This window comes from Carassius auratus, chromosome 15 (genome assembly GCF_003368295.1).
Source record: "Carassius auratus strain Wakin chromosome 15, ASM336829v1, whole genome shotgun sequence".
In the NCBI taxonomy this organism is placed as follows: domain Eukaryota; kingdom Metazoa; phylum Chordata; class Actinopteri; order Cypriniformes; family Cyprinidae; genus Carassius; species Carassius auratus.
In genome coordinates, this window is record NC_039257.1 from 16,940,437 (window position 1) to 16,956,740 (window position 16,304).

At 37.7% G+C, this 16,304-nt stretch overlaps 1 protein-coding gene across 1 annotated transcript; it reads left to right on the forward strand.

The window, feature by feature from the left end:
- The first annotated feature begins 10,794 nt into the window (after positions 1-10,794).
- Positions 10,795-14,502, forward strand: LOC113115564 (prolactin-releasing peptide receptor). Its single transcript, XM_026283139.1, has 2 exons — positions 10,795-10,989; positions 12,061-14,502. Exon 2 carries the CDS (start codon positions 12,067-12,069, stop codon positions 13,198-13,200), a length of 1,134 nt encoding a protein of 377 aa, XP_026138924.1. The 5' UTR covers positions 10,795-10,989; positions 12,061-12,066; the 3' UTR covers positions 13,201-14,502.
- The last annotated feature ends 1,802 nt before the right edge of the window (positions 14,503-16,304 follow it).

A 16,304-nucleotide genomic window follows, 5' to 3' on the forward strand; every position in this document is an offset into this window, starting at 1 on the left:
ACTGAGACTATCCTGTGGGAAATTTTGTGTATCCATTTTACCTAACCTGTATATCTTTGGAATGGGGACACATACCAACATGAGGAGAGCATGCAAACCCCCTTCAGAAAGCCTTCATCTTCTCGCATTAACACTTGATGGAGAAAGAGTAATCTACCAGCAGGAGCTTGAATTTTATTCATATATATTTCACACTTTATACGGACTGAAAATAATGCTATTGTCAAATCATAATACAGTAAAGTATTACTATATAGTGACAAACTTTTGCACTTCTCATATCAGATTTTGGGGAAACTGTTCTGTGGCACAAGTGTGCTTTCAATTAAAATAGAACTTTTAAAGAAATATAAAACACAGACACTTTTATAGTCTGTATTGGTGCTGCTCAGGCTCCATGGATTAATATTATGATGTATTATGATGCCATTTGACTTTTTAAGTGACAGAAAAGTTTCCATTTGGAGCTACTCATGTTATGGTATAAATGATTAAGCAAAGGTTTATGTACAGAGTTCAATTTAACATGGACTTGGACGTTTCCATATTTTGGTTTTTCTCAGCCTGACCTGAAGCCCTAATTTGTAGGAGCAATTATCATCAAATACATTAAAGTTTAATGGGAAAAAGGAGCAAATGAAAAGTAATTTAATTAACTGCACTGTTTTTATAGAAAATGGATATCTAGATTACACATGTATAGATGTGTGAAGTTGAATTGTACATGCATGTATTTTTTTTCTTTAGAGAACAGTTTAGACAAAAAAAAATAATAATAATAATCACTTTGAGTAATGGCCTATAACAATTAAAAACCATAACCTTCTAACGGATTAAAACTTTGTCAGCAGTTGAGTAACTTCACCACAAGAGGTCAGAATAATCATGTATTATTGTTACTACACACTACATCTTATTCTTATTACACACGCACACACTTAAACATAAGTAGTACAAAGCCTGCTCTGTCATGCAACACGGGTTTTCTATGCGTTTGATATTTGCATTATTCTTATATGCCCCAATAATGCACTTTCAGATCAAATGAAACCTTTTAAGACATACACAACACATGAAGAGACATTTAGAGTCTGTTTGTTTTGAGTAAACCGAACGTGGAGCATCTGCAGTAACCTCAGCGGTGGAACATGAAGCATTATGACGCCATAGTTACGAGGCGGCTTTTCAGATCAGTTAAACAGTTTCTGACCGCAATGCACAAGTTAGCAGTAGGACGAGATTAATTTCAAATTAATGCATTCTTGCTGGTCATATAATTAGAATATCATCAAAAAGCTGATTTCACTAATTTCATTAGAAAAGTGAAACTTGTATATTATATTCATTCATTTGACACAGTCTTATTTATTTCAAATGTTTATTTATTTTATTGTGGATGATTATAACTGACAACTAAGGAAAATCCCAAATTCAGTATCTCAGAAAATTAGAATATAACTTAAGACCAATAAAAATAAAGGATTTTTAGAAATCTTGGCCAACTAAAAAGTTTGAAAATGAAAAGTATGAGTATGTACAGAGCACTCAATACTTAGCAATGCAGCGTGGCATGGAGTCGATCAGTCTGTGGCACTGCTCAGGTGTTGTGAGAGCCCAGGTTGCTCTGATAGTGGCCTTCAGCTCTTCTCTTATTTTAAACCTCGTCATATTTTTTTTCTTCCTTATAAGTTATAACCATACAACAACATATTATTTGAGTCAGTTTAAGTATTAAGAATATGTTGTGTATAGTACATCCATTTTCTTTTAGATTAGGAGAACATCATTCATACAAATGTGCACACATTATTATCCCTTTCAGCTTAAGTTAGTCATCCTCTATCCCTCTGACCAACATGAAATGTGTACATCAAAAAAAAAAAAAAAAAAAAATGAAGAAACAAATCATTTAGCATAAACAAATTATAAAATGATAAATGATACAAGGAAAAAAAATGTGTTTTAGATTTGGGAATTTGTCATTTAGTTTAAATGCTTGTGCAATTTTGGGAACTGTTAAAAAAAAATAGTAGGAAACCCCCTAACAGAACTGAATTTCCAACATATATCCAAAATAAAAGTATGACTGAATTTAAGCTTAAAAATGCATATAACCCTTGTTCACAGTCTGGTCCAGCTTCCTTTGAACCACGCTTCATACATCCCCTACTGTCTCGCTCTCAGCTCTATTTTGAGTGTTCAGCTTCTGGTAATAGAGTTTCAGACATCAAAGGCTGTGCAACAGTGAACCAGTTTCTTCATAATACAATCTTCATGTCATAAAAACGTCCTTCAACTTTTCAATAAAAACCTAAAAAGGGAACATTACAAAATGTGATGCCCAGTTGGTTTCATCTCTACAGAATGAAGGCAAGTTTATTTATATAGCACATTTCGTACACAATGGTAATTCAAAGTGCTTTAAATAAAAGAAAGTAAAATAATCAAGAAGAAACTATGTATATATATATATATATATATATATATATATATATATATATATATATATATATATATATATATATATATATATTTATATATATATATATATATATATGTGACTAGTGTTTTAGCACATCTGATCTTTTCTGGAAGCTGAATCCAGCTGCGGGTGGCATAGTAACTAAAAGCAGATTCCCCTTGTTTTGTGTGAACCATTGGTATTTCTAACTGACTCGATCCTAATGATCTGAGTGATCTGTTAGGTTTATATTCAGTGAACTTATCTGCAATATATTTTGGTCCTAGGTCATTGAGTGATTTATAAACAAGTAAAAGTACTTTAAAATCAATCCTAAATGTAAATGGAAGCCAGTGTAAGGACCTGAGGACTGGTGTGATATGCTCAGATATTCTGGTTCTAGTCAGAATCCTGGCAGCAGTGTTCTGGATGAGATGCAGATGTCTAATGGTCGTTTTGGGAAGGCCAGTGAGGAGCCCATTATAATAGTCCACCCTGCTGGTGATAAAGGCATGAACAAGTTTCTCCAAGTCTTGACTGGAAACAAAACATCTAATTCTTGCGATGTTTTTTTTTTTTTTTGAATCAGCCATAAATCAACACCATGCTTGTTTATATGATATGAAATTATATGATATGATATGATATGATATGATATGATATGATATGATATGATATTGGGTTTTTTTCCTCCGTTTTTTTTTTTTTTTCCTACATAATGAAAGTCAATGGGAACAAAAATGGTCTGGTTTCCATCATTATTCAAATTTTTTACTTTTATGCTCCAAAAGAAAGAAATGCATGCAGGATTGGAATGACATGAGGGTGAGTAAATTGTGACATCATTTTTCTTCTACTGCTAACATTGTGGGGGGTGATATAATATCTGATATAATATGACATCACACATGGATTTCTTTCTGGACAACAAGCCGGAGGCGTCAGATGGCCAATCAGGTTGCAGGAATGTTGCTAAATCAGTTTAAAGTGGAACACATTAAATGCATAGCATAACTCTTATTGGATTTGTGATGCAACAAACGTGTTCATGATAGAATGTGTCCTATTTGTTGACCTTAAGGTTGCTTCTCTGGAGAAAGACCAGAACATCATCTGCACAGAGTAAATATGTTAATTAAAGTTATCGCATGCCTGTTTTCTATGTATTTTTCAGATGGAAGAGCTTCTAACTGAGCAGCACCTTCAAAGTTCTTACCATGTTATTTATCTCCTGTGTGAGTGGGTATAAATAAACTATGAGACATACTGAACGCTAAAAGCCTGAGGGGTTTGGGTTAAGGTGAAAGTGGAAAAGAAGCATGTTCTCTTTACTAGCACTGATGAAATGGCCAAACAGAGAAAGATCCAATTTTATGCAGCTGACTCTGGGCTGCATGCTAAAACCTCAACGTGACTGAAGAAATCATCTGAAAAAGCTTCTTAGGTGACAAAACTAATTTCAGAAATTTGTGTGAAGGTGACATTTGTGCACAGCTCCATGTATCATTGTTTGTTTCATATGGAAATGAGTTTAAAATTGCTGCGTTCTATTTTATTTTCTGTTAGGCTTCGCTAGTGGTGCATGAATTACACACTTCACCTTTGATGACACATACACTAAAACACGCATACCGTTACTGAAATACATTCTGTTAGACATTCAAACTTTGTGAGTTTCTGAATCGTTCATGACATTTATTGACCCTTTATAAACTCAGAATTCCGAGAAGAAGAAAAAAAGCAAGTTATAAGCACTCAACTAAATGATCAATTATATTATGGAGGAAACAAGCCTTCATAATTAAGTCCATTGTAGTAGATGGAAAAATTATACTTGACATAGAAGTATCAAGGCTGATACATTATTACTTTTTTACCAATCAATCCCCAATGAATAAAATGCTTTTTTTCTCTTACTTAATATCTTGTTTCATTCAAAAATAAGAGCCTTATATAAAGCCCTATGGAACTGATCTGGAAAAGGGGTTTGCACTTTCAGAAAAGTTCAGTGCCTGAGTCTGGTAAACTGATTCTGAGTCAGTTCCATTGAATGAGTTTTAACCCCAGCCAAAATAATGTTCAGTGAATCTATGTCTTCTCTTTCTGATCTCTTTTATGCTATTATTTCATCCCCTCGTCAAGCAAAAGCAATAGCTTGCATGTTCACAATGTGAGAGCGGTCGCAGGGGTCGAACAAGGGTTGTGTGACTAAAGAGGTCAAAATCCTCATGACATGAGGGGTAAAATTATTAGTGTTGATTGTCTTACACCAAAGGCTTTGCCCGCAGTCAAATTCAGAACACTAGCTATGCCAAGACATTTACTTAGACAGGCACAATTGCAATTAACCTTTCAAATTCACTCTATTTGCTCAATTTTTTGCCCATTTTTAGTTCACTCTTCTCAGGGTATCAACAAGATGGCAATTGATTGCGTTAAGCCTCGTGCCAGCCCCCTCAAAAACAATCACTCTGTGTCAGTTTGACTGTCCAAACTGAAAACACCCAAGTCAGCTGTCCTTTGAGGGAGATAAGGCATTTACCATGAATTAATGCAAATTAAATGTCTTTGCATCAAACAATCATTTTTGATTTTAAACTTTACTCTTCCTTTAAGTGTAATTCAGTGTTTAAATAATCAGTACATTCCACGTTGGATTTGCTCATTATAGAAACTCTTTTTTTCTTGTTGACCATTTAATCACATCATGCCATGAGAAGTGTCCTGTATTCCGATCGCTTAATGACTCTCATTCAGAGTCATACAAATGATTGCCTTCTCATTGTGATGCAAATAGCAAAGCTAATGGTGATTAGAAGTGATGCTTATAGAAGGAATTACTTGTCTGACATTCAGCTTTTTTGTTGTGGTCAAGGGCATTTTAGTAAGTAGCATAGTCATCATGCTGGGAAAATGCAAGAGTGCTGTTTTCAATCACTGGGAATCACAATAAAATAAAAACATCCACAATAGTCAATGAAAAGTTGATCAAAGTTGTTGTCTAGGAAATATAAGACAGAATCTAGGATGTAGTGATTTTTCCCAAATTAATGACAGTGGCGATGAATGTCAAAAATCAAAGTGAGTGATCTCTAATTGCTAGACACTGTATTGATTCTAATCACGATATTGACCAACTTAAATGTATTAAAGTATTGAAAGAGTGATTAGTTTCTGCTGATGTGGAGATATTGATTTTAACAAAATCATACAAAGACAGGCATTTTGGATGTTTTATTTACAGCCAATGTCATCTTTGGGTTCAAATGAGAATTTTGATGCATCCCATCTCTTGCAATATGAAGCACTGTCTTAAAAAAAATCACAAAAGCAAACACCTTTGGCATAATATTAATTTCTGTAAGATTTTCGTGTTACATAGAGAACTGTGTATTGTGTTATGCAAAAAGTGTCTTAAAAGCTGAGTTAAAAGCTGAGAATTAGTGTATGTGATTTGGAGTGTGGTTCTGGGGTTTGAGTGTCAGGTTTCAGAAATTGTGACACAAGAAAATATTCTGTCTGCAAAATGCATTTTATTATTATTTGTATTATTATTATTATTAATAATATTGTATTTATTATTAAATACATTTTGGTTTATTTTAGCTTCAGATTTTTCCTTAAAGTTTTTATATTTTATTTTTATATATATCCCCCAATGTTCTCTTACAAAAAAATAAAATAAAAAAATATGGTGAACATAGTTAGATGAGATCTTATACGTAGGGTTAGGTATCGATTGTGTTTTACATGATACTGGTGCCATTTCGATACTTTTAAAATGGTACCAGAGCCTAAACGGTGCCTGAACCGATACTTCTATAAAAATAAATTCATTAAAAAACCCTTAAAAGGATAACATTAAAGAACATTAAAAATATTTAAAATATATTCATAGCATTCACACTCTCCTTGGATGCTCTCATTTCCCAAGCTTCCTTTACTCTAAAGCTAATAAATGTATTTCACAATCTGGGTCATTATTTAATACAAAATCACACACAATGTTTCTACTGTATCTCTGTCAATCACTCTGATATTTAGTTAAAAATAAGTGCTGTCTGTCACTGTCTTTAATGAGTTCTGTGAATGACTGTTTGCTCATTCTTTATAAAGTAGCAACAATGTAGTTTGTAAAGTACAGTTTTAGGCACATTAGTGTTTTCACTTCAAAAAAGGGTTTTAAGCCAGTTCATATCTTTTGCTATAATGTGTCAGTAGGAGATATCAGTTTACATTTCCAAACATTCATTTTGCAATTAATTTTAATAATAATCTAGTGAGATGGTTGAATGCACAAGCAGTCTGACAACCGACTGCCTAAGACTAAGTCTTTTACACAGTAGTATATGTATAAATTACATATAATTAGATGAAGTATATTTAAATAAGTTTAATTAAAGTATGTGTTCATATGTGTTAAGGTCTAGATTGTCGCTGGACGAAACACCTGTGGAGCTGTGAACAGAGCGAAAACTTTACAGTAGATGAGAAACCAACTGCTCTCTCGTGACCTTTTGTAAAATGTATGTATGACAAAGAATTGCACAGATACAAATATTCTGACAATCGAACAATAAACACACACCTTGTGTCCTCTGTTTCTGTTTGAGTCCGCTCGTGCTGCTGGGCCGCGGTCTGCGGATTGAAGAGTGCGCTGAAAAACAGAGAGGAGACGGGTCTGATGCCAGTATCATATGGAATTTAAGGGGACTGACTCTGAGGCGATCGCAAATTTGTGTACAGTTTATGGAGCTAAATACTATGGCCCCGCTAAAAAAGCCTAGCGATGCCCATGCGTCTTGAGTACATTTCGGAGAACCAGGACACATATTTCAATCGTTCGCTCAGGCATTTAAAAGGCACTGAAATGAGGCATCGCAATCTGCATTCTTATTTGGTTCAGTGCATACCGGTTCCATAGGTACATTTCGGTACCCAACACTAGTTATACGTGATAACAAAACTTTTTTTTTTTTTTTTTTTCGGTATTACAATGTAAAAATGTTTTCCCACACAAACAGGTGTATTATATAAAATCTTGTAGGCTATAACATATTCTACAAAAAAATTTATATATTTAATATAATGTTCATGTATGTATGTTGGGAAAACATCAAGAGCATTGAGAATCAAAGTAAGTGATCTCTAATTGCTAGACACTGTATTGATTCTAATCACGATACAGAACAACTTAAATGTATAAGTATTGAATGAGTGATTACTTTCCGCTGACGTGGCGATATTGATTAAAAAAGAAAAGAAACCATACAAAGAGAGACATTTTTGTTTTATTTACTGAAAATGTCATCTTTGAATGATAATTTTGATATCTCTCTCTCTCTCTCGATATCTCTCTATCCGCTGCAAGTTTCCCATCAATTTGTTTGTGTTTGTTGAATTTAAGTCTGTGGATTAATTGATTATGGTCACATGATGTTTCTATATAATCACTGAGAAACAAAGAACTATTAGACTGATGAAGGCAGAGAGTGAAACATCTTCTGCTAATTTGTCACAAAATGATTTATAAAAATTCCTATAGATTAATTTTTTATATATTACAAGATTTTTTTTTCAACTGCTTACATATATTTTCAAAACTTTGCCTTTTTTAAAAAACTTTATACACAAACTCAAGAATTACACAAACAAAATGCTTCACATCTCTTGCATTCAAAATATCACAAACACATTTGCAAACACCTTTGCCATAATATTAATTCCTGTTCAATTTTTTTGTGTTACATAGAGAACGTCTCGGTTTACGTATGTAACCCTGGATCCCTGAAGAAGGGAATGAAGTTGTTACTTCGGTAATGACTGACAAATTGGGATCTTGCTTAGAAAGACCAATCCACTTCGAGTGTAACTACACAAGCCAATGCACATCGTCATTCAGTGATTGCATCTGCTGCCACTGATCATAGTGTGAGCATAAAAAGGCAGCAGGTGCAATGCATACCAGGTTTTCACAGAGGAGCCGAGCCGGTAACCAGGCCATTCAGCGGTGGTACAGCAGCTGTGGCGACTGGATGTTACATCTCTGTTCCCTCATTCCAGGTTAGAGGGTTACATATGTAACTGAGATGTTCCCTGAAAAAGGGAATGGAGATGACACATCGCTAATTACTGATGAATTATGTTCCCTACCAAAACACTGTGGATGCTGCCCCTTCCAGTGTCCTGTGCGAGCCTCCAGCACCCCCTTTTCATCGTAGGCTGGCGCTGGCAATAAGAAGGCCAGCCATAGCACTGCCCATTCCGTAAGATTGGATAACACTGGGAAAATGTACCCATTCCACTTGGAACAGGAATGTTGCGGAGGCCCCATCCTTCCCGAAGGAGGTTCAGAAGCACTTACACATATGAACTACCATTTAGGTGGATATGGAAGATTAGAGGTGATTATAACTCTTGGAAAACTGCCAGGGAAACACTGACTCTGAGGCTATATCGTGGACTTTACACATATGGGATCCACTTAGGTCTCTATATACAGAACCAAGCCCTCTACCGGTACTCACAGATACATCGAGTGAGTGTCTGGTGCCGGATACTATGCAACGTCTGGCTGCTAAGGGGACAGAAGAGTTCGACAGGGTGTACTGTACAGACTCTTTGGAGTGGTTTAAGCAAGCCAACATTAAAATTGGGTCTCAAAGTGCTTCTACCCTTGTGCTCCACACAAAGGCTAGAATCGCAGCTCTACAAATATCTTTCAGTGAGGTGCCTCAAGCCAGCGACCAGGAGGATGAAACACTTCTAGTAGAGTATGCTTGCACTCAGACCGGCAGGGCACACCCTGTGCCTGATAAGCAAGGGTGATGGAATCCACTCTCCAGGGGACAAAGGACAAAGCTAGGTCTGGGTCTGCCTCCTCTGGGGGTAGTTCTTCCAGGCTCACCACCTGATCCCTGAAGGGAGTAGTGGGAACCCTGACCTTCGTCACTTGGAATTAGAGGTCAGTTGTAGTTTGGAGCTCTTTCAGAACTTCTGGAGTGTCTCCACCCTCGTGCAGGTCCCTTAGTGCTTTAGCCTGAAGAACCTGCAGTAGCGCTGTAGCGTGTAAGATGGATGCAGCTTCTCCACAATCCACATAAGCATCATCAGACAGACCAGATAAGTATCTACAGACCTGGGAGGGGAAGCATGGTTTGCCCTGCTGGTTGGAGGCGTTATTAGGTTACAACTGCATCGCAACTGACTGCTTCAATGGGGGGGGGGGGGGGGGGGGGGCATATACACCCCTAGCTGCATCACTGTCGAGAGTGCTGAGGGAGGAAGAGATAGCAGGTCAGTTTCCGGCAGAAAAAGGTGCCTTCCACAACCTGGTAAGCCCCAGCTCCGGGAAGAATGGCACCTGGGCTGGGAGTTGAGAACCAGCCCTGGTCACCCCGAAGAACCAGTTTTCCAAATGTTTGGGCTAGGGACACGGTGGAGATCTCCACTTGAGCCATACCCCCATGGTGACCTGGGAAAGCATAGCAGTCATTTCTAGATGAAGAAGTAATGTCATCTTTACAAAGACACAACTTCGAGTTTGTCAGACGCAACACCATCTTTGAAAAGACGCACCCGTGAATGTTCTTTTAGAGAAAAAGCTATTTTATTGTGCTGAAGCACATATGGGAGATGGCCGTCTGTAACATACACGGGCTTGTGATCTCTCTCTCTGTGAGTTAATTGATTATGATCACATGATGTTGTCGCTTTTCTATATAATCACTGAGAAACCAAAAAATTATTACACTGATGAAGGCAGATAGCTAGACATCTGCTGTTGATTTGTTTTTTTGGTTTTATCTCTTGCTTTAACTTAAGATTTTAGGATGCAATACATTCTTTGCCATACTTATATAGGTCTTGACACTTAATTAGCTGGGAGAGTATGGTGAATGTATTGATTACAGATTTTTATATACAATTTAGCCATCCCAAAGTTGTTTTGTGAATTCCACCAAAACAATCACCAACCGGTTTTTCCAAAAATATCAGCTGCTCTCAGATACCAAGCTGGGGAATAGAAAAAAAAAATTCTCAAAGAGAGATTAAAGACTGAGTTTTTATTAAAAAAAAAAAAAATCTCTGAAATATATGCCTCTATGTGGATTTTAATCTAGAGAGAGAGAGAGAGAGAGAGAGAGAGAGAGAGAGAAAGAAAAAAAGGAGGTTGGTCTCAGTATGAGAACTGTGTTTTCTTACTGCGTTTGTGACAGAAGACAGAGTCACTCCCCCTTCTCTCTCTCTCTCTCTCTCTCTCTCCCTCTTGCTCACTCATTCCCTCAGCCTCCCAGCACCCCCTCCACCACAGACCATTGGGTTGGTGGATTTGCACCTCACTAACCACTCTCCTCCTGTGAGACAGTGGTAAATGATATCAGATACACATGGAAAACTGGGCACAGAGGATCATTTATGGATGTGGACATTTGGAGCTGAATTATAATATCTCAACTGTGGAAGAACACTGAGGGGACATAAAACAAAAATCACACCTTGATATACATCAAGCTTTTGTGCAGCAGGTACTCTTTCTGTGTGTCTTTTGCAATTTCTCTGACAAACACACACTTGCTTGTCATTTACATTGCATGTGCCTTTTCAAAACTGTGCTGTAATTGTAATTGCTTTTAAAACACTTTTTAATTTATGTTTTACACACATTGTGGATTCAGTGCTGCATTGTTTTACTATTAAAAATAATACATTTTAATTCAGATTCATTATTTTTTTATTCAATTGCTTTAAACTGTAAATTTTAAAAGTCTTCAAAATTCAGTGCGTATGATTTTTCTCATCCTGACCACACGCTGTCTGTTTTACCGGCAGCTGATGGCACCATCAGATATCATATCTAATATAACACGCTGATAACAGTGTTTTCATTTATACTTAATCTCTATCGCTATTAAAAAAGGTGGCATATTAAGAACATACTGTATCATAGTGCAAAAACAAAAACAAAAAATGCAAAACATTGTTATTAGATAAAGATTTTCAGCTATTAACTGCATTTACATTTGATATACATAACTATCATTATTACTTTTTGGCCTTTTCCACTCATGTTGCTAAGCATGCGGTATAATTACAATTGTAATAATCAATTCATGTAATCACACATCCTGTAATGAAGTTTGATATATACTCAGGAAGTAATTATAGAGTCATCAAATGCTAATTTTTCTCCATTCAGAATGCTGATAACCAGTACATCTTTGTGAATTACCTATTCCAGACAATGTGGCTTTAAATAAAGGTAAATACCTTTGAAGTTTCTTCTAGATAATACTAAATAATAACACTGCAATTAGATGTTATGACTCACCTTCAGCAAAAAAAAAAAAAAAAAAAAAGTCTGCTTGAGCAATTAATTCGATCCGTGAAATGCAACCTTTCTGCTTAGTGCTTAGAGGGTGCTCAAGTCTCATCAAGACAAAAAGAGAAAGACTTTTTAAAAGGGGTTCCATCAAGAGCATGGCAACAGCGTTTCCATGTGCCAATCTCACACTGAGTTTATCTCTAACGGATGAGTGAGTGTGTACCTGTTTGTGCATAAAGGTTGTCTTTGTTTTTCATGAATGTTTTTGTCACAGGTTGAAATGGATCCTCTTCTGGAACAAGTTTTGGCCGGCATTAATGCATCCCTCGGAGCTACGAATAGAACAGACCCCCTGGATACATTTTCGGGAACCCAGCTGCTTTTACGCTTCAAACCTCTGTTTATTCCACTCTACACCTTGGTCGTTGTTGTTGCTGGTGTCGGGAACAGTTTCCTTCTTGCCTGCATTCTGGCGGACAAAAAGCTCCACAATGCCACCAATTTCTTCATCGGCAACCTGGCAGCTGGGGATTTGCTGATGTGCCTTAGCTGTGTGCCGTTGACAGCATCGTATGCTTTTGATGCACATGGCTGGGCATTCGGCCGTCCAATGTGTCACCTTATTCCTCTGTTGCAAGGTGCAACGGTCTTCGCCTCTGTATTATCCCTCACTGCCATCGCCATGGACCGTTACGTGGTGGTGGCATATCCAGTGCGGAGGCGTATCTCAGTGTGGGGCTGTGGCGCAGTGGCATTGGGTGTCTGGGCAGTTTCATTGGCCCTGGCTGCTCCTCCTTCCCTTCATACACGCTATGTGGACCTGCGACCCAGTGGCATGGAGCTGGTAGTATGCGAGGAATTCTGGCTGGAAGCCGAACGCCAGCGCTTGCTCTACTCCTGCTTCTTCTTGCTGGCATCCTACATGATCCCCCTGCTGTCTGTAAGCGTCTCCTACTGTGCCATCAGCATGCACCTCCGAAAACACACGATGCCTGGAGAATCGTCCCATAGCCAGCAGCGATGGAGCAAGCAGCGGCACAAGACTTTCTCCCTTCTGGTGGCCTCCGTCCTTGCCTTTGCCCTCTGTTGGCTCCCGCTGCAAGTCCTCAATCTCCTTCTGGATCTAGACTCGGACTTCCAGATATTGGACAAGCGCTACGTCAACGTGCTGCAGGTCAGTTGCCACCTGATAGCCATGAGCTCAGCCTGCTACAACCCCTTCATCTATGCCTCGCTGCACAGCAAGGTCCGCATGCACCTGCAGGGTTACCTGTGCCCTTGCAAACGTAGTGGACAGGAGCTACTATCTCGCTGTGCTTCCCGCAACCCTGCCACCTGCTTGACACTCATTTCTGAGGAAGCTGTGAAGGAGAGCCAATCAGCCGAGAGCCCCATCCCCGACAGCTGCCTCTGAAGATCCGTGGCACATCGACACAGACTAATCAGAAGGAGCACTAAGACATTAAGAGGCTTTCGCAGCACTGGAGTGGTATTCCAGCCAATATTCAATGGTCTTATATGAGAATGAAGGGTTTTTTTGTTGGTAGGCTTTTCTTTCATGAGGACTAAAGAGAATACTCAGGCTCTCAGCTTTGTTTTGATGTTTCTGTGGACATTAGTGATTCAGCCTCAAGATTCCCTCATGTATCCCTTGGACCTTGAATGAAAACCCCTGATACTAAACACAAATTTACAGAGCGGCTTTTACTGAAGGCATAGAAGAATGTTTTTGGTAATACCCTGTCCTTGAACTTACTATGGCTAAGGGGAGTACCAGCAAACCACAGCTAGATGTTGACAGCTCTTTGTCAATTCCTTCTTTCTCTCTCTCCAGCTATTAGGAAGTAGCAAGGGAAATATCAGGGGGTTTGGCTGAGTTACCTCTTTCCCATCACCTCTGTCCCTGCTGTATCTTCATTTAGAGGATAAGCGGTTAACGCTGTTGCTTTAGCTCTCACCCATACCAGAAAACAAATGATGCAGAATGTCTTATAAACCCTATCAGTCTCTCAATCCTCTAAGGATCACTGCTTATCTGATATAGGTCACTGCTCTGAAACTTGCCCTCAGAGCCCCTCTCTCTCTCTCAAGTCCAGACACTCTCAAGAGGGCTCCGGCAATCTGAGTTCAATCAAATGACTGCCTTTTGCCTCTGGTAATGGACTGTGTGCTCTGCTTTAAGACACATACGAGGTAGCTCACACTGGAACACTGCTACATTTCTGAAGATAGGCATAGTTCCAGAAAATGTTCAAGAGACTGAGCCTGACCTTTTATAAGTGGCAAAAGCTAAAGTAATGATAATTTCACAGGAGCAAGTGCCAGTTGTTTTGCTATTATGTGGTTTCGCCGTTTCCATTGGAGAGCTGTAAGAATTGAGGTCTCATTTTGAAAGCTCTCTGGAGGTGTGAGATAGGCTTAATTAGATGTTCTACAATGCATTCACACCACACTACATCACTCATTAAGTCAACCATTTCTCAGATGAATTAACAAGAGTATATAACCCAAAACATTTAAGGAAATTAATGGTAGATTGTCAGTGTTCGTGTGACGGAAACAAAGCCATACTATTAATGGTTTTCTTTTTCTTTAACTTAAGATGTGCATTTTTTTGACGTCTTTACAATAGTTGCTTGTCAGATTGTATGATGTGACCCCAGTGAGATGCTGAGTAAAATCCAAAGTAGACTATGCAACGTCAAATATCTTCACTCCTCGCCCTTGTCAGTTCTTACACATTCATTTGTATAGTATGTAAAATTGGCATCAATGGCTGTTCCCTAATTAATTCTTCATTAGAGAACTACATTGTAGGACATAACATTTTTAATACATTTTTAATCAGAACTTCACTGGAAGCTATTCATCTCAAATTTAATAAACTGAAACAATACTAAGCTGCCTGTGACCAACAATAAAAATATATTTATGACCCCGAAATCATGGTAAAATCACAGTGTCTACTCAGCTTTAGACATGAATTGCAAACAGTTTTCCCCACACACAATTTTCTTTTTATTCATACAGTCTTGTAGTTTTCTGGCTGATTCTATGCTACAACAATGTGGTTATGACCTGTGTGAATACATCATATAGATAATACCTGCTGTCACTGTGGGCGACCTTTTGCAACTGTGTTACCTTATAAATGTTTGAGTAAAATGCTACACTTGCACCAGTGTTTGAAAGAGTCTTGTCATTTATTAGAAAACATATAAAACATGATCAAATATATATTCGCAGGGAAATTGACCTAGCCAAAATGGACCTAGCCACCAACCCCCAAGGGTTCCTAAATGATAACTTGTGTATTCCCTGCACTCAACATGCCTGGACCACCTAATTTCAATGGGTCCCTTTACATATAGGGAGCACAGTAGCAATGATGCTAATAGTCATGATTCATAATAGATGACAAACAGACCCCAGGACTTTGTTGAAACTGTGAGAGGCAGCAACAGTTTGTTATCCCGTGTTGAGCATTATGAGTAAGCATGTAGTCACAGCTAACATTTCACACTTGGATGTCTTTAAAATTCTGAGTAAATTTTGCAACATTGTTGAGACTTATTCTGAAACTTTAGAGGAGATTTTCCATCTCCTCTTCATATAATCTCATTGTTCACTCAAAAAACAAGTGAGATATTAAAGGTATGTCCTTTCTGACTATTCTTTTCTATGCTAGTACTCAGACATCACATCTCAGTATCTGCTCAATACAGCATGAGGTACATCAACATCAATGGTGAACTTTTTTTATCCAGCAAAAAAAAAATAACAAATAAAAACAAAATAAACTATTTGACTTTCCTGCAGAAAGTATTAGGAAAATCAGTGAAGTGAGAGTTTTGGTCTAATGATGTCACTAAGCTTAGAGAAAGGAATGCTGCAGACTTGCAGATATCACGATGTGGTGCAAACAAATATACTTGCCCTGCAACAGAAGGTTTCATAAAGAGCAGCTGTTGTTATTGGTTTCAATGTCAAACACATTTGGCTGCTTAAGATTCAATTGGAAAGAAATCAGCTAGGCCAGAGGGGGAGAAAGTGATTCTAGGAGTGAGATTTCATGTCCTTATTTATAAAAAAAAAAAAAAAAAAAAAAAAAAAAAAAAAAAAAAGATATATAAATGGTTTTAGATGTGCATTATTCTCTGACCACCTCTAAACTTGAACAAGAACCTTAAAGTGGTTTTCAAAGACAAACTAGCTTTGTTCAGACTTCAAGATTGAGGAAAACATAGCCCACAGATCAAAAGAGCTCAGACTTTTGGTCTAATTTGAGGGAACAAGCATCACCTTTTGTATAAAATAAAGGCAGCATGAGGCATTTGAAGGCATTAATTTTGCATAGGTAAAATGCAGTCTGTTGTAAAAGGCAATTAGGATCTGTGGAATGGATAGCAATTAATATGATTTGTCACATGATAAAAATAGATACAAATATTTTGACTGGGTATTTTAAAATATGTCCATAAAACACTGCAAAGCTGTCTATATTATATGGAGCCCCTA

Bases quoted from the DNA above. Each gene is read 5' to 3' on its own strand.
- LOC113115564 (XM_026283139.1), top strand. From the start codon at position 12,067: ATGGATCCTCTTCTGGAACAAGTTTTGGCCGGCATTAATGCATCCCTC.